The sequence below is a fragment of the Danio rerio genome, chromosome 9, assembly GCF_049306965.1.
Source record: "Danio rerio strain Tuebingen ecotype United States chromosome 9, GRCz12tu, whole genome shotgun sequence".
Lineage (NCBI taxonomy): Eukaryota > Metazoa > Chordata > Actinopteri > Cypriniformes > Danionidae > Danio > Danio rerio.
The window spans coordinates 39,778,776-39,803,934 of NC_133184.1; the positions used below are offsets into that span (position 1 = coordinate 39,778,776).

At 36.5% G+C, this 25,159-nt stretch overlaps 1 protein-coding gene and 1 long non-coding RNA gene across 4 annotated transcripts in view; one reads left to right on the forward strand and one right to left on the reverse strand.

Annotated features, from left to right (window-relative positions):
* Positions 1-2,814: 2,814 nt before the first annotated feature.
* Positions 2,815-5,548, reverse strand: LOC137496492 (uncharacterized). 2 transcript variants are annotated; one of them, XR_012385561.1, is made up of 6 exons: positions 5,511-5,548; positions 5,173-5,285; positions 4,074-4,194; positions 3,812-3,897; positions 3,455-3,497; positions 2,815-3,357 (listed from the first exon to the last, which is right to left on the reverse strand). It is a non-coding gene; the product is annotated as an uncharacterized lncRNA (long non-coding RNA). The 2 variants fall into 2 exon arrangements; XR_011016895.2 differs by having other exon boundaries at positions 4,074-4,200.
* Positions 5,549-8,073: 2,525 nt separating this feature from the next.
* The window catches only part of cacnb4a (calcium channel, voltage-dependent, beta 4a subunit), a 56,003-nt gene continuing 38,917 nt past the window's right edge, over positions 8,074-25,159 (forward strand). The window contains 2 exon segments of one of the 2 annotated variants that reach the window (NM_001113519.2): positions 8,074-8,256; positions 9,841-9,924. In NM_001113519.2, the coding sequence (NP_001106991.1) occupies positions 8,194-8,256; positions 9,841-9,924 (147 nt within the window). In that variant the 5' untranslated portion in view covers positions 8,074-8,193. 2 annotated transcript variants of the gene reach the window in all.

The following is a 25,159-nucleotide window of genomic DNA, read 5'->3' on the forward strand; positions in this document are numbered from 1 at the left end:
AAAATGTTGTCGATCTCCCAATACTAAGGACCTGACCCTACGTAAACCTGGTTATGTTGTGTCCAGATCTATTTACTAACTTCTGCAAAGATGATATCCTACTAATTATCAATCTCATGGGCATCTGTTATAAATGCGGTTGCTGCTGTGTGAGATACAGATCTTATTGCAGTTTAACATATTCAGATGCAGTTTAAATTGGATGAATCAGAGTTGGTTGTAGCTAAAACAGTGTTATTGTGGATATTTTATAATTTTTTTAATTATGCAAAAATCACTTTTATAAGGGGTTTGAACACAGTTGTGTGAGAATATAGCCAGCTTCTAGAGGTAAAAATGTATTACTTCTATCTTTTATAAACACAAAACACTAATGTTAGTCTTGTTTTAAATCTTCTGCTATGCTGACACATAGGCATTTGTAGCTCCACCCTTGTTTGAAAAGAGTTCACAATCTCAAATGAATTTAAAGCGACAGTCACCAAAACAGCACAATTTGGATCGAAGCCTAAAAGGGGCAGTTTCTGGGTATTTTGAGCTGAAACTTCACATACACACTCAAGGGACATCAGACACTTATTTTAGATCTTGTTAAAGAAGGCATAATAGGTCCCCTTTAAGTACCAATAAACAGAACAACATGTAAGCCTCCTATCATGTCATGTGTTGGACAATTTCTAAAGTACTGCTAGTTCATCATGCAGACACAGTTGTAGTGGCTCCGCATGCTGCTTTTCCCTGTGAAACACTCAAATAGCAGATGAATAGGAGGACTGCCAGTGATGCTATTTATAAAGGGAACAAAATTAGATCTTCTGTTCTGTCATTATTCTGTTGGAAGTTGTTAGTAGAAAAATCTGCTTTAGTTACATTTCTCTTCCCAATAGTGAGGTAGTGCCATATTACAGTATATACTGTAGCCCATGTAGATTTGACTGGCAAATGTATTTTAGTATATTTTCACTTAATAATGTCAGCAGTCTTTTGTTTTCCCGAATGTACTCGAAATGCCATATTGTCTTGAGTAGGCATTTATTTTAAATAAGTATTTAGTTTTTAACTCTTAAAAAGTATGATTTCCCCAGTACTGGGTTGCGGCTGCAAGGGCATCCTCTGTGTAAAACATGTGCCAGAGTAGTTGTGACCCCTGATAAATCAGGGACTAAGTCGAAGGAAAATAAATGTTTGGGGGAATGAAAAAGTATGTTTTGTATGCAATATGATTCTTAAGTAAGTGTGATTATCCCAAGTAGGATGTGATCCTCGATTAACATCTATGTTGATCCTGGAATATCATCCCTGTTCAAAAAAATAATTTATAATCTATAATTCTTACCCCATAAACCTAACTGTTAATTATTCCAAAATTTAGAAGGAATACAGTATACCGTATAGGTCTCAAACTCGATTCCTGGAGGGCCATAGCTCTGCACAATTTTGCTCCAATCCTAATCAAACACAGTGGATCCAACTAATCAAGGTGTTCAAGACTACTAGAGACTATTAAGCAGGTGTGAGTTGGAGGTGGTTGGAGCTAAACTATGCAGAGCTGTGGCCCTCCAGGAATTTAGTTTGAGACCACTGCTGTAGTTGGATAACAATTAAATAGAAGCACTTCACCAAGCCTATTTAGCGTGTCATGAACTGTAAACTTATCCTCAAAGAGAAAGTTCACCCAAAACATGTGGTAAGTTCTGTCATCATTTACTCATCCCTCAATTGTCACAAACCTCTTTTAGTTTCTTTTATTCTGTTGAAAACAAATTATTAATAATTTAAAATAACTAAGTCATTTAAAAATGTTTGAAAATGTTTAAGGGTATATTAGAGTTATATTTGTGCAAACCATTCATCTAGACTGCTTTATTTACTATTGTCAAATGAGTGCAAACATTTGCAGTTGAAAGAAGTCTCTAGTTAACAACTCTGCTGAAAAAAGCAATGGAAAACATCATAATAAACAGGTATGAAAAGATTTCAAACCAAATTTTCTATTTAAACTATAGTAAACTACAGTTTTATACCATAGTTTAAAACAGAAAGCAATAAAGTGGGCCTGCTGGTCTTACTCATCCCATGGCAGCAGGTTCCATTACCAGCCTCAAGTGTTTACTTGACAGTCCTCAAAGCAGAAAAGAAAAATTTACTTATTCTAGTTATTCTAAATATCTACTTATTGTAGATATTTCAACATTTGAAGCGGATCAAAACCTTTCAACAAAATTGTTCTAAAACTATTCAACAACAGCCATTCTTGTCAATTTTGAAGAAATCCAGTGCTTTTCCAATGTTTTCTGGCCCTTTATTATCTTACACCACCTCAAAACAACTTTTCTTCACTATTGGTCATATGGAATGCTTTAGGGCGGGCCTGTTAATCATTTAGGTCGGGGCTATCCGGGTGTCTTGCATTTGCAGTGTTGCCAGATAGGGTGGTTTTAAATGATTTTGAATTATTTTTTTCCACAGTTGACAGCAAGAACAAACATAGACGTGTTGTTTGATTGACAAGCAGTGCCTACTTATATTCAAAAGAATTTAAAACGCCAAATACACAGCAAAATATGGGGACCCAAAACAACTCTATGGGTGTTAATTTCAACACTTTGAAAGTGTCTCATGGGGTCCACTCAAAACAAAGTTAAATCAACACTTTCAAAAGGGTTGGCACATTGACACCGAAGTAAGGGTTAATTTTAACTCTGGGCAGAGTTAAAAAATGTAACTATATTTAACACCGCCTGGTGTAAATATTGTTATTTTATTCAACTCTCTTGAGCGTAAATATAGTAAAAAGGTCAAATAGACTGTAAATTACAAAAGAAAAAACATTTTATTTGAAAACATTCACCACTTCAACAATTCATTCAGTTTTTAAAATGCAACAATGTCAAATATGCTTTAAATGTTTTATTAGTACAGACAGTATCAACAAAATATGTATGACCAGTGCTCAAAAAGGCTGTTTCAGTCCTTTGGTCCAAACTTGATGTGTTATCAGAGCAATTTGAAAGTTCAATATAGCGTCACTCATAGTTTACTTCTGAACTCATAGTTTTCTTCTGAAATTACATTTTAAACAACTTGGCTTGCAAATCTTTCACTTCTGGTGTTTCCTTGGTCCTCCATATCAAACAGAGCAGTTTAAATGAAGGTATAAATGCTGTAAACTTGTGTGAAAACAAACTGGAGCTAGGAAATCTCATCAAGCATGTCCTGTGAATGAAGTGCTTCCCAGCCACAGGATGACCTTTTTATCCATGATGATGTAGCAGCTGCTGATCGCTCGTCTGGTGGTTCCTGATGCACGGATATAGGGTGATGCTCATCTAAGAACTCTTCAAGACTCCAGCATGACTAAGAAAAATGTTTGAAAACAAATTGCAATCAAATTCTATGATATATTTAAAAGAACATTTAAAGTAAAAAAAACATTCAAGAAATCTAAACTCACCTTTTGAAAATCTTCATGATGATCCACAACTTGACTCTCCCAGCTGGTTGAGGTGACAGGATATGGAAAAGTAGAAAAAACACATATATCACTGTTGGATCTCCAAAAACAATTAGGTTAACCACTATGACAAGAACTGGAAAAACAGGCAGCTGTCTGTCCAGAATCCTGAATTTAACACAACACTTGGAGCAAAATTTAGAGGAGCTTAAAATCTTTTATATCATTTAGTGATGCTGATTTCCCCAAAATATTGGCCACAGTGTAAAAAATATTCATAAACTTCATAAACAACAGTTTTCTGTAAGCGTGTGCGTGCGTGCGTGCGTGCGTGTGCGTGCGTGCGTGTTTCTTTACCAGATTCAACTTGTTAGGCCCTTTCAGGTCCAGTGTTGACGCCACCTTTACTGGAGTCTAGCAGATGTTTCAGGTCCAAATATAACCTAAAATATTAGGATAAGCAGAAGAGGAAAAGTGCAAAGCAAAGAGCAAAACATTATTTAAGTAACAGTTCACCCACAATACAAAACTTATCACCTTCATGTCATTTGTTATTCTCTAATGCTCTAATACCCTCTCAGCTTATTGTAAAACAAATACAGAACTTTATCAAACATACCTTCATTATTATCACCACATATGACCAAGAAGGTGTGCTTGGTCATTTCACCAACTCTGGAAATACACCATCCGTCTCTAATCAGCCACCGTCACAGGGTCTTGTGTTATTGTATAGAGAACTGTGGCTGTTAAAAAACAACAACACATTAGTATCTAACACACATGCATAACCTTCAGATAAAAAAAAAGAGAGATGAACATCACAAAGTATGCCTCATACTTTTTCAGATATCTTTTGATTCAGATGTTGATTATTGATAATAAATCTACAAATCAAACCTGTATCATCATTTGGCTGCTCAAATATGAATCAGTTGATTAATTTTACAGACAGGTGGCTGTTTACAACGCACTAAATTGTCTTTAATAAAACGGTAATGTTGTGTACAGTACATGCTAAGTTTAGCCTATAGTTTTAAGCACAATATCATGCGGGAGAAAAAGCTTGACTAAGAGGTTCCTGACTACAGAAATAGCCTAACTTACTAACGTCAGACATCCCGAGTTGAGAAAAGTAATTTTCGGGGGATACAGAGTTGATTTGCGGGAGGTAGCGGGAGAAATGAGTACCTAAAGAACAATGGAATGAGTTGCGCGCGACGTACCTAAAGAGCGGTGGGGGTGACTTGCGCGCGACGTACCTGAAGAGCTGGGAGGGATGCGGTGTACAGGGGTGTGCAAAGTGTTTAATGACCGGGCGGGAGACGCGCGATTTCCGGGAGATTATCATTCATTTGCAGGCATCTACTTGGGCATCTGGGAGTCTCTGTGCATTTGCGGGATAACGTTAATGTTAGTCCCACAACTTCCGGGAGACTTCTGTAACCTTAAAAGTCTGAGAAAGTGCAAACGCGGTCATTTAAAGACATTAATGTTAACATTCCGACTTTAATGGTTGTCAACGCTTAATATAATTCAAGCGTACGTTATCACGCGAGTCTATGAACTAACGGTAACGTTATATGGACGGCCACCAATGAACCAGTTTAAAAGGGCCGCGGTGTTTAAAACAACCAAATTAACGTACACGAATAACAAACAATCATATGTTTTAGTCAGAAAGCCTTTTACAAGTAAGCATATGTTCATTTACTCACCATATATGTTTTAGAAACTCTCCAGAGCTTATGGAAACCGTCCTGTGTTGCCGTTAGCATCCGGGCAGAGTAGGCTAACGTTAGGCTGCTCCGGGGATTCCCTCGCTAGTTTGCTTCGAATTAAAGGAGAAGTGTCGATTTTATTTTACAGATGGGTAACAACGCACAAAATGGCATTAAGCGTGACAGAAATGTGTTGAACATGTACATTTGATGTTTTTATGCACTATGTATGCGTGAGCATATATAAAAACATTCTTGAAAAGAAGTCAATAGTAACGTTACTGCAGTTAAGCTAGATACACAAACGACCATGAATGAACCGCAGTTTGACTCACCAGTTGCTGTTCTAAACCTCAGATGGAAAATGGCGTCTGGAAAATTCTACAGTGACTGGGGCTGCATGAATTCCCGGATGTTGGAAATAACACCACCAAGTGTTGAAAAGATAACTCCTTGATTTAGCACTGAATAAAATCAATTCTAACTCTTATTATATTCATTTATCAAAATCTAACTCTTTAACGTCAACACTTTACTCTGAAATGCTTCAACACCAAGAATTTAACTCAGATGAATTTGCTGTGTAGGACGAAACCCCATTTGGAAAGTAAAAAGTGCAGTGTGTGGTTGAGAGGGGGCAGTGTTTCGATGTGACCTCTTATTGTGGTTCTGTGACTGCTGGTGTTGGTTGCGGTATGGTTAAAACATTATGACAGTTAAAGTAACTTGGCTAAATTTCAATTTAAATTATTTAAAATTAAATAATAAGATATTAATTTAAAGTTTTGGGCACTTTTTTGTGTGCGTTTGGTGGGTTTTGGTCAGCTTTTGGGCTGGAAAAAGTCAGCCTTATTCCTCAATCCTCCATTTTTTGTAGCAATTGCCTTCTAACATCTTCCATTTTCCAGCGATCCAATTGGTTCCCAAAGAATAAAATCTTTAGTATAGTAGCTATTCCTTTATTGACCTACTATTAGTCATGCACCCTGAGATCAGCCATTTCTAGTCATGTCGGAAACCTAGGACTACCACAGCAAACGAGTGGGGTATAAACGTAGGTCTGAGCCAGCAATCAGTGGGTTGGCCTTGGAGCTCCAGGTGGGCTGTGCAAACCTAATTAAGTCGTATTTAGAGTTCAATATTGTGCTTTATGAATGTGTACACCTAGCCCTAACCCAAAACCCAACCTCACAGTAACCTGTTGTGTTTTATGAACGTCTCTACACCAATGACTGTAAAAAATATGGACGACGCGACAGCCCTTTTTCCCATTGAACGCCTTGAGGGCAAAACGCCTGCTTGACGGGCACAAACTGTCGCAAAAGACTGCTGAAATTGGAGCCAGACATGCGCAGAAGGATTGTCTGATGGAGCCAGAGGAGGAGCCGCGAAAATGAGCAGAGTCGAGCTTCCAATCAAACGCTTTATGTAAAATCAACTACGCCCCCCGAACTTCTCAGCATGCGTTTGCTGTCATATCAACACAAATGGATGTAATAACGTTAACAAATATGAGGGTTTTATATATTCAATCGCGCCAGCTCCAGGCCGCAGCGCATAACTTACTCGCGGCGTCGCGGGCTGATTCCGGCTCGCATGCGGCAGCGCCTGCTCGCTCGGCCGCCGCATCTGGCTCGATTGACTCGGACTGGAATCGGGCAGTGAGTCCAGGCATCCGGAGTAGGTCCAGCAGAGGTAACATTAGTCAGTCTGAGCTCTAAGAGATAAGTCTCCGGCAGGCGAGAATCTAGTCGGAACTGTGTTTTGCTATCTGGGTGGCTAGGCGTGTATCAGCAAACTAATAAAGCCCAAAAAAAGCCCTGAACTTAGCGAATAAACAGTGTTCCACCAGGATCATGTATGTCAGAAACTATAGTTTACTGCTGAACTCATATTGTCATGGTAAAATAACACAGAAATCGAATAATAACATTTCAGTCTACTTCAGTCTCCTGCCGAAGCTCAGACGCCGCGCTTTGAGAAACTGTCAATCACAGCTGTCAATCACGACGACACGCCCAGCATTAAATTACTGCTAAAAACAAACTGTTTACAAAAATGAAGATCTGCACCTATTTCAGCACAATAACCAGTGCCTTAATCGACCAGAACTATCTTTCGGGACATTTTATTGCAAGTGTAATATTTTTTTTTTTATTTGGGCTCAAGTCTCCTTCATTAACACGGAGGAGGCGGGCTTTATGACTTGTACTGCAGCCAGCCCCCAGGGGGCGATCTAACGGCCGAAACCTTCACTCAAACGTAGGCTTGCGGCACACTTGCTCTACACCTAAACCCAACCTCACAGTAACCTGATAAACCCAACCTACTTGTGGTTTAAGTCCTTCCCACTTGTAGGTCACCCAACCTACTTGCGCATTAATCCCTCCCACTTGCAGGTCTCCGGGCCAATAATATCCAGCTGCAGCGATACCTACTTGGACAAGTGTACAACCGACGTACACTACTAGAGCTAATAAAATACCCATAATGCATTGTGAGATTTGCGGAATACTATCAGTGTTAAGTTTTAAAAATATAATTTAATTTAATTAAAATAATGTCTTTATACATGTTAGAAATCAAAATACGTCGTTTTATGCAGCTCACTAAGTGTTAAATAATTATCACAGAGTCCAAGAAGTTTAAAAGGTAGTCCGCCTGAGGGATTTATCAACCAACGTTAGAAGAGAACAAACAAAATATCCCATTCGCTCACTCGTTTTCAATCACTCTTTAACGTTAAGTGGGCTACTGTAGGGCATAGTGAATGAGGGTACAGGGGCGATTTCAGAGAGGATGCAGCACTCGTGATGGTGCTCTAGTGGTGACCGCTCGCGCTGCATCTGCTCTCCGCTACAGCTGCACAAACACACCGCGCGCGCACTGCAGCCTTCACTCGACCGCGGACACCGCAGCGCAGCGAAACTGGAGCAAACAGTTCAGTATCCTCCACCGCCGAGCCAGTGGACCGGGACCGAGCGGCAGCCTCCACCGTGGACGGATGAACTCGCAGAAATGTCCCGGCACATCTACACCCGACACGGGATAGGCGACGGAGTCCAGAAGCCCATATTTCAGGTAGGGACTCTGCGAGAGAAGGTGATGGAGCGATGTGAATCTGCACCAAACACTCTAACGTTAGTTGTTTTCTTAGTGTTACTGAGTGTCTATTATGAAGATATTCCTTACAGATCAGATAACACTGAAAACATATTTCCACTCGCATGTTCTTTACTCTCTGTAAATTATTTGAGTCTTTGTATAATAGCCTAATTAATGTGTCCAAAACTTAAATGTTTAATCGGATATTTTTTAATTAATTACATAGTATATTATCAATAATATATATTGTATGCAGCATACCTCTGAGTGTCCTTGTATTATTTTTATTAGGCTACTTATAGATGACTTGATATTTTTTATTTTGTGTACATATGGTATTTTCATATATCATCATCACTGTATTTGTATGGTACTTCAGGGTGTAAGATTACAGGGTATTACCATGGTGTATGTCCAGAATAATATGTTAATTTGGGACATAGAGTCAAGAAACAAGGTCTTTACATGTAATTTAGTACCATGGTTTTTCTTGTTGCTGTATAAATATGGCTCTAATTGATCATCATATATAATATAATATTGTTCCACATATATGGTCCATAATGACCAATAATCCAATGGTTGTGGTTGAAAAAATATTACGCAAATAGCTCAAAGAGGCTGAAAAATAAATTTAAATGTTATTTATTAACATTAATGAAATCCATACTCGATTTTTTTCCCTCTATGAAATAAAGACATGTTAGGAAACATGCATCCTCAGTCATGTTTATTGTCATTGAATATTTTTCCCCCCATAAATGTAGGTAAATAGTCATTAGATGTATCTCTTTTTTCTGTGGATGCACAAAAATCATATCATATAATAAAATAAAGAATCTTAAGGTGAACTATACCCTTTTTTTTTTACTGATTATACATTACCGTCTCATTAAATTCAAATTCCAAACGTGCTAAAGATTAATGGATGTCAGTTTGATCCATTGGTCTTTAATTAGCCTGCTAAATAATTCATGTTCTCATTGATTTCCTTGTAAAGGACACATGACCTGACCCAGTTTCTGAGCATCAGCGTGTTTTATGGAGCAGATGTCTATAACATTTACTTTTTTTTTACTGTTTTCACCACATTAAACTCTCTGGAGCCATGTAATCTAACCGCATGATCTACCCAGAAGGGGTTTTGATGTAGGACTGCATTGCGGCCAGCCATACTGTAGGGAAGTTTCGCCTGCTCAACACTTTGCATCGATGTTTGTGTAGCGCTGCAGAGTTCAGCTTTCTTGTAGTGATGCGCTTTGACATCTCAAATAGACCCTTCTTCTCCGCCAGGCTTTTAGTCTCGTAACACCTTAGACAGGTCAGAGATCATCATGTTCTCTGTATTTAGCTGAAGGATTCACAAAGCAGCGATGATTAATGCAAGTGTTGAATAGCTGAAATGCTTTAACACTTCATTTGACTCAGACTATTACTAACAGCCCTCACTGAGACCCCTCTGACGATGTTGTGGTGGGATATGTGGGTGTGTGTGTTTGAAGGTGCCCCTGTTCTGCCGGAGAGAGAGAAATAGATTAATAGCTTGTTCTTTTGCTGCAGGTGAATAGAGGCACCTACTCACGCCGCAGCCGACTTAAGAGATCTGATGGCAGTACTACATCCACCAGCTTCATCCTCCGCCAGGTAGGTAACAAAATGGAAGCATAACTTTGCATTTGGGTGTTCAATCAGAATGTGGACAGGACTGAATGTTGTAGAATTGGTTTAAATCTGTATTTCAATGACTGTTTTATTTGTATAGCACAGTTTTGTTGGCCAAAGTGCTTTTTAACAAATCAACAGAACACAGACAGACAACCATAAATAGACTAAAAATAACAATCATACCTCCTAACAGCCAAATGCCTTCGAGAATGAACAAGTCTTAAGTCTTAAAGATGGAGATGGAACCTAACAGACGCATAACGTCATAAGACATTAATATTAGGTAAGATTTAGGTCGGCAGCATGGACAATGTTATTTCGATGTCCAATAACGGCGTGACATGACGTTTGTATTTGGTTGATTTAAAAAAAGTGACCAAAATCCATTATTGAGCCAACATCTTAAACCAACAATATATTGACGTTAAACACTGTCAGGTATGGAAATCAAAATCCAACAATTGATAAATGTCATATTGGTAACGTCAAGCTGTAACATCATTAGACGTTGATATTTTGTTGTTTTTTTTGGTTGCGTTGGGAAGTGACCGAAATGTAGTATCTGTCTAACATCAACCCGATTTTCATTTCTAAATAAAATGCAATGTCCCATAACTTGAGGGTACAGCGTCAATTTGACGTCATGTTGATGTCCAGTGTCTGCTGGGAAGGTGCTTGTCTTATTTTAATTGTTTATTAGCGATGCTCCTGGCGAAGCACAGGCGCAGTAGGTAGTGCTGTTGCCACACAGCAAAAAGGTCTCTGGTTCGAGCCTCGGCTGGGTCAGTTGGCATTTCTGTGTGGAGTTTGCATGTTCTCCCTGCGTTTGCGTGGGTTTCCTCCAGGTGCTCCGGTTTCCTCTTCAGTCCAAAGACATGCGGTACAGGTGAATTGGGTAGGCTAAATTGTCCGTAGTGTATGAGTGTGTGTGGATGTTTCCCAGAGATGGATTGCAGCTGAAAGGGCATCCGCTGCGTAAAAACATGCTGGATAAGTTGGCGGTTCATTCCGCTGTGGCGACCCCGGATTATTAAAGGGAATAAGCCGAAAAGAAAATGAATGAATGAATAGGGGTGCTCCAATCAGGATTTTTACACCTGATAACGAGTACCAATTATTTGTCATGGTGATTGGCCGATACCGAGTACCGATTCTGATTTTGCCTTACCTAGAAGAATAAATTAAGGATGCTGCATATAATACCTTAAACATGTCTCTTAAAATCATTTAGTGTGGACATGTAATGGCCAGAAGCAGCTTTGCAGAAAATAATATAACAGATAAAAAAGTTGGTAAGAAAAATTACAATTTGGAAACATTGCAAAACATGAAAGAAGAATTCAACATGTTTCAATCAAGAAAATGTTTGGAGTGCATATTTGATGCATAAGAAGTTAAAATGCACACCTATAAATTCATAAATTTTTACTAAAAGGAAATAGGCCTAAAAACTACTGTTTATTGCAATACGTGTATTACAAGAAGTTATATTATGAACTATTTATGATTATATTTATTTATTTATAAGTTTTATTTATCAAATAATACCAGCCAGCTTTTAGTGACCTTGCAATATTGTCAAAAACACAGAACTTTTAGTTGTTATATGTGAAAAGCCATATATACATCATACATGCAAGACCATTTAAATATTTTCAAATACAATGGTTGCACTTGTTACAAAGAGATTATCACTCAGGCAAGTCGTGACAATAGAATATAAACAGGTCGCACCGCATCTGTATAGATTTTAGCTTTTGTGTCATGAGCGCATAGATCACTCATGCCCCCGTGCATCATTTACCTCCTCATGTCTTGTGGCTGCTGTAGCCTATGTACTGTATAATACACTGGAGTGCACTTGTGTCTTCCTCTGCTTGTAAACTCGTAAATAAACCCCTGTAATCGGTTCATAAGATCGGCCAGATTGGTGAGTACCGATCGAGTCATAAATGTGATTATCAGCAGATACCGATATTCGGCCGATCGATCGGAGCATCCCTATTGTTTATTATTAAGAAATAAATCATTTTTTAAAATCTTATTAAATATTGTATATGATATAATAATCTGTCGTATTACACAGCTCTCTGGAATACTTGATTTTGATTGACCGAACATGAAATTTCAAGGTATGTTATTCCCAGATATCAACCAATTAATCTAATAACACAGTCTTAGCCAAGTAATGCTTGCTAATACCTACTAAATACATGTAGTCACACAATGCTTTTGAAAATTTAAGAACAAGATATGTCAAAATAATAATTTATCTGCATCGAGTAGGCACACCGATGCATAACCGACATATAAATGATCATTTCGCATTTAAGTCCAATGGGCTATTTGCACAGCTAGTGTTTTTCAGCCAACATTAAATTTCCTGTGAAAGGTTAATGTGACTATTTTAAATTTTTTAAGGTTCCTTTTACAGCATCAACATCCTAATGTAAATAAAATACAACCAGTTAAATAAATGTAAGCGTTTATTTACTTGTTTAAGCATAAAAAGAGATGATTGACTGTGCAACCGCTAGCCCAGTCAGGATCAGCAGGCAAGATCAGAAACTCCTGCGTCTTGTCCGCTCTGAGACCCACTTTATATCAAGTATCTGTTAGGCAGTGAAGACCACTTTTTTTTAAAAGAAAACAGATCTTAAACACGGCGATTTTGTAATGGAAAGACAATTTGCTGGAAACTCTGGCTGGCTGAAAACGAAAAGTTAGTATGCATATACCCTACTGCAGTTTTTAAAAAGAGATAGCTATAGAGGGACAAAATGTATGGACTGCAGCTTTATATGTAGTATTTCAAATAGCTTAGCTAGGCCTACTTATTCACACATTAAATAGTTATAAGAAGTTTCCAAACTCAGTAAAAAGAGTAATAAGTATCCAACTGAAGTGCAAAAACTAAAATGAGCACCGATAAAGTGAATGTCTGCCAATGATCTATTGAAGCTAATCGATTGAACATTTTTCATGAGGTGTTTTTCATTTATTTCAAGATTCTGGCATGTGGTTTGTGAACAGCTCATGTTAAAAGTACCAATAATACTACAATAAAAATACTATAGTATTTTTATACCATAGTAATTTATACTATTGTAATTTATAGTAAAAAAAATCTAGCCCTGTCAGGGTTTATTCTGCTTAAACAATTGACTGGATGTGCATTATTCCTTAAATGACTCCCTGAAGAACTCTGACACTTTATTTTGCAATGAATTAGACACTGTTTTGTTCGAGACTGTAGCTCATTCTGCGTAGGACATTTTCAAGAGTTTTGAACAGTGACTAATATTCTCGGTGGATAATTGTGTATCCACTTTCCATGTGGCTAATGTGCAAAGCTGGGTTATGTAACATTTTTTTTTATACAAGACAACAAGTTGGCATTTATGCCCAAGACACATATTTCTTTCAAATCTGCCAACAGTGACAACATTCTACCCAACTGGAGGGGCTTTACTCTCTGTAAATGACTCATTTGAAACTTTGCCTAAGTGATGTGTTCAACTAGAGATTTGATTTCTTTTATTGCAGTGCAAACGCTACCTTTGGATTTAGCCTATATTCAGATGTACCTTTCGAAATGTACAAGTTGTACAGTGCTCAGTAAATATATGTGGTTCAATGTGATTTTCAAAGAATCTTACATCTGTGTAGCTTTTTGAATGGGTCATTTGGTTTCCAAGCAACAGACAAATCCTCACTGTCATCAGATGAATATGAATTGCTCGTAGCTACCTTTCCAGCTGAACTTGTTTGACATTTAGCTGAATAGAGCTGGCATAGATCTTCATAATGTCGCAGAAAAAGAGAGGTTTGGCAGATTTTTGCTTCGTTTTGCAATGTGGAATCATGGAATTTTATAATGGGAAAACGGAAATGTGATGTAATCCCTGTTGTCAGATGCATCTAGATCTATGAGTATGAGATCACAGAAGAAGAAAGTATCCCAGGGGAAACCAATGACCTTGGTGCTTGCAATGTGGCATTTCTAGCTGTCCGTGAGTCTAGCTTTGTACGTTTGAGGGCTGTACTGTATTCCCCACAGAGTTTTTGTGCTGCTGTAAAGCACATATTTTTGCCTTTAAATGTTACATCAGAATGTGGACAGGACAGAATCTTGTATAACCTGTATAAAATTACAGATGTTATGGGAGGCTAATCTGGTTTATAATTATTCTGTAAGCTTATCAATATTAATAAATTGACATAAAAATCATAATGAGGGTATATGATGCAATGATGTGTACAGGAGATGCCTCTTTGGATATTAATTGTTACTTAGTAATTTTACCAAGAAAAATATGTGTATTTACACATACATATTTATAGCTACATGTTTTTTTTAATAAATTAAAAGGTAATTCACATTACATTACCTGACAAAAGTCTTGTTGTTGATCCCAGTTGTAAGAGCAACAAATATTAACTTGACATCTAGTTGATCATTTGGAAAAGTGGCAAAAGGTAGATTTTTCTGATGAATCAGGTTGAACTGCATCCCAATCATCACAAATACTGCAGAAGACCTATTGGAACCCGCATAGACCCAAAATTCTCATGGAAATTAGTCAAGTTTGGTGAAGGAAAAATCATGGTTTGGGGTTACTTTCTCTATGAGGGCATGCGAGAGATCTGCAGAGTGGATGGCAACATCAACAGCCTGGGCTATCAAGACATTTGTGCTGCCCGTTACATTACAAACCACAGGAGATGGCGAATTCTTCAGCAGGATAGCGCTCCTCATACTTCAGCCTCCACATCAAAAGTCCTGAAAGCAAGGAAGGTCAAGGTGCTCCAGAATTGGCCAGCCCAGTCACCAGACATGAACATTATTGAGCATGTCAGGGGTAAGATGAAGTAGGAGGCATTGAAGAATTGAAGATGAATTTAAAGAATCTTGCAATAATGCTTTTTTTTTGCCATTTCAGATGACTTTATAAACAAGTTATTTGAGTCTTTGCAGAGATGTATGGATGCAGTACTTCAAGCTCATGGTACATAATTTCTGTTCAGTGACAATAATAAAAAATCAAGGCATGATCATATTTTATTTTGGTAAAATAAGCATAATCTAGAGGTCTTTGCCTTTCATATAAGCCACTTCTAATACCAAATGATCAACTAGAAGTCAAGTTATTATTTGTTTATAAAACTTGGACAGGCGGCAAGACTTTTTCAGTTAGTGTATATACATTTTGCAAATTTGCAGTACATTTAAATGTCTTTTTAAAAATTAAGTAACTAAAGCACACTGAAAAATAATTATCACAAATATAAATGCCTGTGACTGTAAAAGTGTTATTGTTTAGCATACTATATACAGTAAACAAAAGTATTAGATAATATAGTAATATTGCATAAGTTTTGAAGTATAAAATTAGTTGTATAACAAGAACAGTTGAGAAAGCATATCACCATAGTTATATGGATATACTATATGGACTATTAAATATTAGGGAAGGATGCAAGTTTAAATTTAGCCATTGCAAAAATGTGTTTCATGTGTCACAAAAGGGAGTAACCACATTGAGAATAGCCAGTAACGTTGGATTGTTTCAAGCCAAAGTCAAAGTGGTATAGATATTAGTGTGTCAAAAGATTGATTAGGTCTGTTACAATATCTGTTATTTATCGTACAATATATTGCATCAAAATAAATTGTGATAAACAATAGTATTGTCAATTTAAGACCATTTTATGCCACTCATTATATAATGCCTTAATGACAATATAATGTCATCATAAAGCAAATACACACTTCAAAAGAACACATCAAATTTTATTCATAAGAATATTCAATTTAATTACAGTCTTTTTAACAATTTAATAATTAGACATTGGAATCAGAATGTGGAAATGCTTATCCTAAATAAATATTAATAAATGTAAAAAAAAGCAGCTATATCTGGTATCAGATCTATTTTCATTCATCAGGCACCCACATGAAAATATACTAAAGTAATTTATAGTAAATAATACAGTGTGTTTTAACCATACTAACGCCTCCAATAGAGATAGAGATGTTGCACAATAAGCTAAAATGTAGCTAGAATTGGTTTTCATGTATGGCTGATATATATTGCATCACTAAAAATGATTGAGGTCATGTCCATGTGTTGTGCGATAAGTTGATATGAGTTCAGATGGAAAAACCTCCAAGCGCCATCTGAAATTTCCATAAAAAATGTACATTTTTCTTGGCCTTTTTTGTTTATGTTGAGATCTTTCACTTTAAAGACCAGGAAAATGTCTTATTCTTTGCCATAAAAGTAATATCACTGAACATACACACAGGAGCCTGATAAAAATACTCATTTTAGAGGAAATTTTTAGACGGCATTTGGAGGTTTTTGCATCTGAACTTTTTATATATTGATTATTGTGACAGGCATAAGATTGATATGTTAGTGATATAAGTAAATAATGTATGTTTTTTATTGTTAATTTAAAACTTGATTATTGTACTTATGGTTCTGGTTCTGATATCCAAATTTGATTTTTTTATTCTCACTGAATAACTATCACTTCATGAATAAAGGTCACTGTACGTTGATTGCATATATCCATTTTGTTTTCCATTAAAGTGACCAATGTGTCCAAATGTGTAAAGTGACCAAAGTGACCATTTTTCACCTAAATATTTTTATAGCTCACCATTTCACTCTTCAAGGCTCTATTTCGGTCTCTATTTCTGTAGTTTTGTGTAATGAGCCATTAATCCGAGACTTAAAGCCGCTCTCACTGATTGATGAGTCCAGTAGCTTCATGCACTCTCCCCATATTCTGCATCATATCTCAGCATGATTCTGGAATCTAGGTCCCCAAACAACCTTGGGATTTCAGCTTTTTGACTCACTTCCAGGACACTCTATTTATGGTCTTAGAGGTGCTTTCACAGCCAGGACCCTTCAATGAGGACAACCTACTTCACAGAGATTGCATATACAGTTTATATATATATTTATATTTTTTATGAATAAATCTTGGGCAGAACGGTGGCTCAGTGATTAGCTTTCTCACCTCACAGCTAGAAGGTCGCTAGTTCAAGTCCAAGCTGGGACTTTTCTTTGTGGAGTTTGCTTGTTCTCGTTGTGTTTGCGTGGGTTTCCGGGTTGAGTATGTATTGGTGTTTTCCATTGCTTTTTTTTTTTGTTGCTGGAAGAGCATCCGCTGCGTCAAACATATGCCGGAATAGTTGGTGGTTCATTCCACTGTGGGGATTCCAGATAAAAAAGGGACTAAGTCAAAGGAAAATGAACGGATGAATAAATCATGATTTAGATTAATCATTTCCTCACTTTAAAACCAAAAAATAATTGTTTATGAGAACCTGCGATTTGAATGGTATACCTTGTACTTGTTTGCTTTTTCATAGAGGTTAAAGCATACTTTCATGAACTATGCATCTCCAGATTTACATAAAAGATTTTTTATAGAGTCAAGGTGAGAGGTAACATCTTGGCTCTAAACATCTCTGAGAAGAGAAAATCCAGGGGTGGTTAAAACCTGCTGAGATCAAGGTAAATCCAAGACCGAAGGTGTTAATCATGAATATAAATCCATACTTGATCTTGATATCTTATTTTTATGCTGAGAGACTGTTACCTCAAGACATTGGAAGTTGTTGCTGTTTTTATAGTTATCCATCCATAATAGTATATTTAAAATTCCTGATCATTGAAAGCTTGTATGAATTATTAATAACTCTGGGATAGGTCACATGGCTAAACTCTTTAGTAATTCATTTATTTTTTTGCTTCCCTGCTGTGTTTATTGACCATAGACAACCCACCCCCCTTCCCAAAAAAAAAGAAAAAACTCCAGAGCTGTGCACAAAGGTAGCATGGCTTGCTTTTATGATCAAATGTTGAAGTGTAAGGTGTTTATGAGATTCCTAAATAGAATAAACAGTGGAATAAAGAAACAAGGGAACAAAGTGAATAGCTTTTTTTTTTTTTTTGAATTATGATTATTATTACAGTTAAATATTAAAGTGAATAAAAAATCTTGAGGCGGTTATGATAATAAAGAGTAAGCCACACTTTATTCAGTAGAATGCATTTATTTTGCTGATTTTTTATCTTTTTTAAATATATTTTTTATTTTATATTTTCAATTCAATTCAAAATTGCTTCATTGGCATGACTGTAAATAATGCAAAGATGCAAAGCTTGAAATAGGAGGACCAATATAAAACTACAACAAAGCATCAAAAAAAGAATAGAAATAAAATAGTATAATAATTTAAGCATAAATAAACAAATATGTAAAATAAAAAAGTGAACATTTCAAACACGAGTGTCAGCATTCACACAGACAAAAGGTCACTATGGTAGACAGTGGTTTTTTAAATTCTTATTTTATTATATCTGAGTCATTATTAAAATAAAAAGCAGATGCTTGTTACATTTAAATTTAAAATATATCTCTAAGGTTTCATGTTAATCTGGAACTTTACTAAAGCAGGTATGTGTGTAGACTTTACTAAAACAATCTATAAGATTGTTTGTGGATGTAAATTTTATTAATATTTTAGCAATAAATTACATATTTGTTATCATGATCTCCTATTGCCTCCTAGAGGACCTAGTTGAAATGGAGAGACAAGAGGTTATAGCTGTTGGTTTCCATATTTGTAGACTCTATAACCGTGAAGTATAATCACTTTAAATCATAATTGTAAGCATACAGGTTGGTTAAAAATATTAATGTATTTTGTCAGATCCGTTTTTCTTTTTACCTCGTAATCTAATTCAGCAAGAAGAAAAATAAACTTGTTGTAGGACTACATGCAAACTACAGGGGGCGATGTGTGCCAGAGTTTAATACTCGAGAGAGCTTTGATTAATTAACAGCAGCAGCACTGTCAGTTCATTTCCATGTAATTACTTGAAAAGACCTGATTGGTCCTGCTTTTCTTATTATTTCAGCAGCTACAGTGACATTAAGGGAATATGAATCAATAACAAAATTAGCAGAAATATCTTGTTTATGTAAGCCTCGGAGGAAATAATATTTTGCTTGTCCTGGGACATCATTTGTTTTTTATTGAGCAGTGCCGATGGATTTGAAACTCATGTTTAAGGATGTACAGGTTCAGGAGGAGAGAATAAACTGAGGATGTGGTGACTGTAGAAGTGTTATCAAGGGCAGAATCTAGAAGGGATACAGCTGTGGTAAGCACACGTCATTCATTCATTTGTTTTCTTATCGGCTTAGTCCCTTTATTAGTCTGGGGTCACCACAGTGGAATAACCCGCCAACTTATCCAGCATATGTTGTATGCAGCAGATGCCCTTCCAGCTGCAACCCATCACTTGGAAACATCCATACACACTCATTCACACACATACAATACCGACAATTTAGCCTACCCAATTCAACTATCCCACATGTTTTTGGACTTGTTTGGGAAACCGGAGCACCCGGAAACCCACCCCAACACAGAAACCCACCCCACACAGAAATGCCAACTGGCCCAGCCAGGGCTCAAACCAGCAACCTTCTTGCTGTGAGGTAATTGTGCTACCCACTGCACCACCGTGCTGCCCAGGCACTCATCAATATAGCATAATTGTTGTGACTCTGAACAACACTAATTACTATTATTTACATTACTGTAATTTGACAATTTACAGATTCATCGGAAAATGAACTGAAGATGTATTTGGCCTCAAGATGGGGTTGCTTTATAGATTCACTTTATTTATAGGATTCCTAATTCACAGAGTATAACTTGGTTTGAGTGACCTGTTTGGAAACAGATTGAGATTCAGAGACCTGAGATGTGTATTGGAATGATTTTTTGTTTGTTTTAACATCTTTACAGTATTGTATATTTTTGCAGCAAATAAGTAATGTTTATTTATTGTAATGTTTATTTTATTGTTGTAATTTTCTGCAACAAAAGGATTCTGAATGTGGCTTCACTCAATATGCCCTTCACATTGCTTTTAAATTCCATTTACAGATTTCCTGGTACAAATTGGCTATTCATTATTAATATGGCGATTACTGATTGAGCATTAGGTTTTTTGATTACGGTGCCATAGTTATATTTATTTTAGTTTTGTGTTCTGTTGTTATGTCAGCATGCATGTCCTTCTCAAAAATGAGTTGATATGGAGGTCTGAGCTTGACATTTTATTGTCTTATTTTTTCAAAGATTGTAAGCAATTGTCAAACTCGACACCCCCTGACTCCCCCGTGACCCCCCCCCCCCCCCAAACACTAATTTATATTTTTATAATAATATTTTTGTAATAATATTGTAATAATCTGTAATATTTAAATAATATTTTAATATATTATAATATTTTTTTGATTGGGATGATTGATACTGATATTGAACAAAATAATAAATTAAATAAACTGCATTTTATAGTTTCCACTGGAGTCCAACTGTATTGCGGTACATATATATATATATATATATATATATATATATATATATATATATATATATATATATATATATATATATATATATATATATAGTCTTCACTGTATAAATAATTACTAATAAAAAATTATAGGTGCAGTAGGTGACTGTCTTCAGAAACATTTGTTGTTGTGCTGGTTGAAAGTCTCTTCCCATTCCGATAGTAATGATTAAAGTAGATGATCTAAATGTATTTAAATGTATTTTTATATTCTGGGTAAGGCCCCATCCAATTAAAATTTGTCAGGCTGATTATTCTGATAAGTTGACCAAACTGTCTGTCAACAAATGTAGATTTGTACATCTGCGTACCCCTGTTCACACTGACAGATTTGCCATTTGCACGTGTATGCGCTTTCACATACAAATGACAGGAGAGTATCAGCAGTAAAAACAAATGCTAAATCAAAATTTGTTGTAATCCTGAATCAATATTGGAGTTACGTTTGCGCGCTGGAGGAAGGATGACACCATGGCTGAAGTGTTTATTTAGACAGGTCATGTTATATTTTAAATTTAAATTTAGTCACGCAAAGCTGATGTAGATTCTGTTGTTTTTTTAATTATATGCACGGAAGTGTTGTTCAGCCATTGAAACCTTTCAGTGAACAATTGATGTGACTTTTTTCAATTTCATCAGGGACCTTTTAACAGCACCGATAATGTAGATTTTTATTCACGTTGGTTCATTTTTGAACAATGACAACCTGTGATGCGCTCCCTATATTGTTTACCATGCTACTCTGAATATTCGTTCTATAATAGCATGTAAGTATGGCTTAGCAAATGGCTTAGGACAAAGCGCATGAGAGAGTGAGACCAGCGATCCTTGCATGCATGAAATATTTCACATTATGAAAAGATCTGTTTTCTACACAACTGAAAACATGCTTGATATACAGTTTGTCATTCAGAATTGTAGTATTATAAAGTACTTTAAAGTTTTCTAACTGGCGAATGACTTCTAGTGGGTTGTCTACTGTCACCTTTACCCTGGTGGTATTCACTTCAGAGCCACATAAGCAAAGCTGAGCTTCAGCAAGATGGAGCTTGAGTTCCTGCACCTCCTTGCTGCATTTCTTCTACAGGTGATGTCACTTGGGTGAGCATTCGTGCTTTCAGGAGGTGTGGCTTTGAACGGCAGAGACAGGACTGTGTTTTAAAAGCTGTTATGCTAACTGTTAGAATTCTGACAGATCACCTACTACACCTTTAACCGCTATTAATCTTGAAGTAGGAAACTTTATAATTTCTTGTGTTTAAATTGTTTAAATTCACTTGAAATCGCTTGAGATCCTGCAATGCGACTATTGCAGATTCGCACATTGCGATATATCAATGCTGAAACGATATATCGTGCCACCATAATTACATGTATCTCTCTTAATAATAATAAAAAATCAATCCAGTCAAGTAAATTAAGTAATTAAAAAGCCATCCAAGCTGTCACCTTTTGATTTAGCGAAAATCTGATTTTTTAAACACACAAATCCCTCATTTTTGAATAATTGAGGCATCTAAATGTGACCGTGGCTCAAAGAAAGACAAAGAGGTGAAATGGAGCACCAAGATTTGCCAAAAATAGAAACGGAAAAGAAAAAAAAATCGCAGGAAACCCAATGGTCAAGGAGTGGAAAGCTGTCAGCCCCCTGCAGACCCCCTCTCCTCCTCCTCCTCCTTCAGCAGAAGAGAGCGAACACTTGTCTTTTCTGACTGGAGCTCCACTCAGCCAATCACGAGGCTGCTTTGCTGCTTTGTCATCAGCCTCTGATTGAGGAAGGCTCTGTTTTCCTTTTTCTGTTTGTGGAAGCTTGATAAAATGCCAGGTCTCTGCAGCCTCTGGGGAGAGCCCCACTTCTCTATGATGTGATCGATCACGCTTTATCCTCATTAATACAAGACGCCGGCTTCAGGAGCGACTGCCGTTTCCTTGATAGTCCTGTTGGGTGATTGTAAGAGAGACATACTCTCTCTTACACATTTGCATCTGATCGTTTTGGGAATTTTCAATCTCCATGTATGATAATCTGTACCTGCATGGATTTGAAGACTCGGAGGCGGTGAGTATGATCATCTTCAATGACTGCATGCTCACATAAGGATTGCTGGAGTGCTTTAAGAGGGTGTTTTTTGGGGGGAGGGGAGAAGATCTGTATGTGTGGATGCATGTGTATGGGTTTTGTTTGAGTGTCACCTCCACTCTTCCTCCAAAAGCGCGCTCTCTGTTTCTTGGATGCGTCTGTGGAAGAGGCAGCCAGTCAGTCAGCTGTTGTGGTTAGCCTGTTATTCCGTATCATTGAGCTGTCGCTAATAATGCCACACTAGTGCCCACTGGTTTACTTCAAGTTGGTTTGCAATGCATGTGCTGTTGATTTTGTGGCTTTGCAGTTACTCTTAGGAGAAATACTTGTTTGAAGTGGCAGTTTGTTTCTGCTTTTTTTAATAAGCATTCACTGTAAAAGATGCTGAGTTTCACACATTCCTCCATGCTGTTCCAACACAAATCGATTAAGTTAACCGTTTTTACAAATTAAAGTAGATTATACATAAAACTATTAATTTGTCCCCCCAAAAAACTCCAAAAATTTTCAAGTCATTTTAACAAAGTAGTTTGGATTAACAGCTAAAGTATTTTTTGAGTGCGATTAGATTAGACAAACAGTGGTGTAAAGTAACATATTACAAATACAGTTGAGTAGTTTTTCTCCGGAATTGTAATTTACTAAGTAGTTTTGTGTGCAAATTGTGCACTTTTAGTTTCCCTTGAGTACATTTTTAGTGCAGTATTGGTACTTTTACTCCACTACTTTCCTTCAACCTGCAGTCACTACTTTATTTTTTTCTTGTCTATAGGGATTATAAATATCAGTCCTGTAATTCGTGTCTAATCAAATTGCACATAGGTAAATCACATCTTAATAAACTATCTTAAGAAAAGGAGCGATTTATTATTGCAGCAAACTGTTTGGAAGCATTAAAAATGTCTTAGAAGATGTCCAAAATCTTTACACGCATTGTCCCAGAGACTGTTTAGATGCATGTCACTGATGAGAAGATGAAGGATGTTTACTGTATGTTGACCATGAATGGCCTTAAACATCCAGCAGACACAAGACGTCAACATGACGCCAGATTGACGAACCTCAACGTCATGGCAACATTGCAATTTGTTGGGAAATAAAAATCGGGTTGACGTCAGAATTCAGCGTCAGGCCGAGGTCAATGTAAAACAACCAGCCTAAAATCAACCAAATATCAACGTTTAATAATGTTACAGCTTGAAGTTGTGTGGACGTTACTACTGTGACGTCTATTAAGTGTTGGATTTTGGTTGCCATAAATGACGAATAAATATCAGTATTTCACGTGAATATAATGTTGGTTTAAGATGTTGGCTTGACGCTGGATTTTGGTCACTTTCTGACACAAACTAAATATAACCAAACATCAACCTCAATTGACGTTGTTATTGGAAATCAAAATAACTTGTTCTTATATGCTGGCTAGACATTAAATTTTGGGGTCCTGACGTGACGACCTAACCTAATATTAACATCTTATGGTATTGTGTGCCTTCTGGGCATAAACTAAATGCACTACAGAATGTTACGTTTACACACATCCACAAATTAGATGTGAATGCATCATCTTTACACACCGTAATACTCACTAAGTACTTTTGAAAGGTCTACTCTTTACTTTTACTTTGAGTAATATTTACAACAGATACCTTTACTCTACTTGCACTACATTTTTAGGCAAGTAATGGTACTTTTACTTGAGTATGATTTTTCTGTACTCTTTCCACCACTGGACATAAATGAGTTTGGTGGAAGTATTCAGACGATACGTCAAGGACAGTGTTTTTAATTAACCAGCCACTCGTTGAAATGCTGTTTCTACATTTGTTTATTTAGAGTTGTTAGATTAGACATAAATGAGTTTTGTGGAAGTAAAAATTAATGTTCGCTATTGATGTTAGTGCAGTTTACTGCCACTTCAAAGACAGTCTCTTTCATTAACCAATCACAAGTTTCAACACTTTCTGCTTCATTCCACTAAGTTCTGCTACAGGGAAAGTCTGAGCTGGAAAATTAATTATTGTGATGGTTTAAGTTACTGGCAAAAATAAATTATATAAATATTCAAGTTTTTCTCAGTGGCGTTGGTGCATTTTTCACAACACTATTTACATTTGCACAACAGTTAATGCATTTCTTAAAACAATAAGTCATTTGTGCACATCATAGTAGCAGTTTCTCATTCCCTCCAACAAATTGCATATACTTTGGACAAGCATTAATTGCTTTCATACAACTCTCTGCTGTTTTATAACATTGTCACTTGCTTATGTCATGTCAGTCAAAATTAACTAAACTTGTGAATGCTAAATAGCCATTCAATATACAACTAATAGTCCTCATTTCAGTACTTGAGTCATTACAAAAATGTTGAACTAGTTATTAAAACTTGTCAAGCTAATTTTATTTTTAAAAAATTACATCTTTGTTTTTATCCTGAAAATGTAAAAAAGAGTGTATTTATTCTTTTGCACAGTGCTGTGAATAAATTAGAATTGCAAACAGCATATAAAGTAAAAAATGTGAAACATGCATATTCAGTGTCTTGTACTCAGATACCTCACTAAAAGCAGTGATGTCTAACTTTACTGTAGTTTTCAAATGGCGGTGCAAATAGTATATAGTGCTGTCTTGAGCATTTTCAGGACGTGTCAGCAAAATATGACTTTTTGCATTG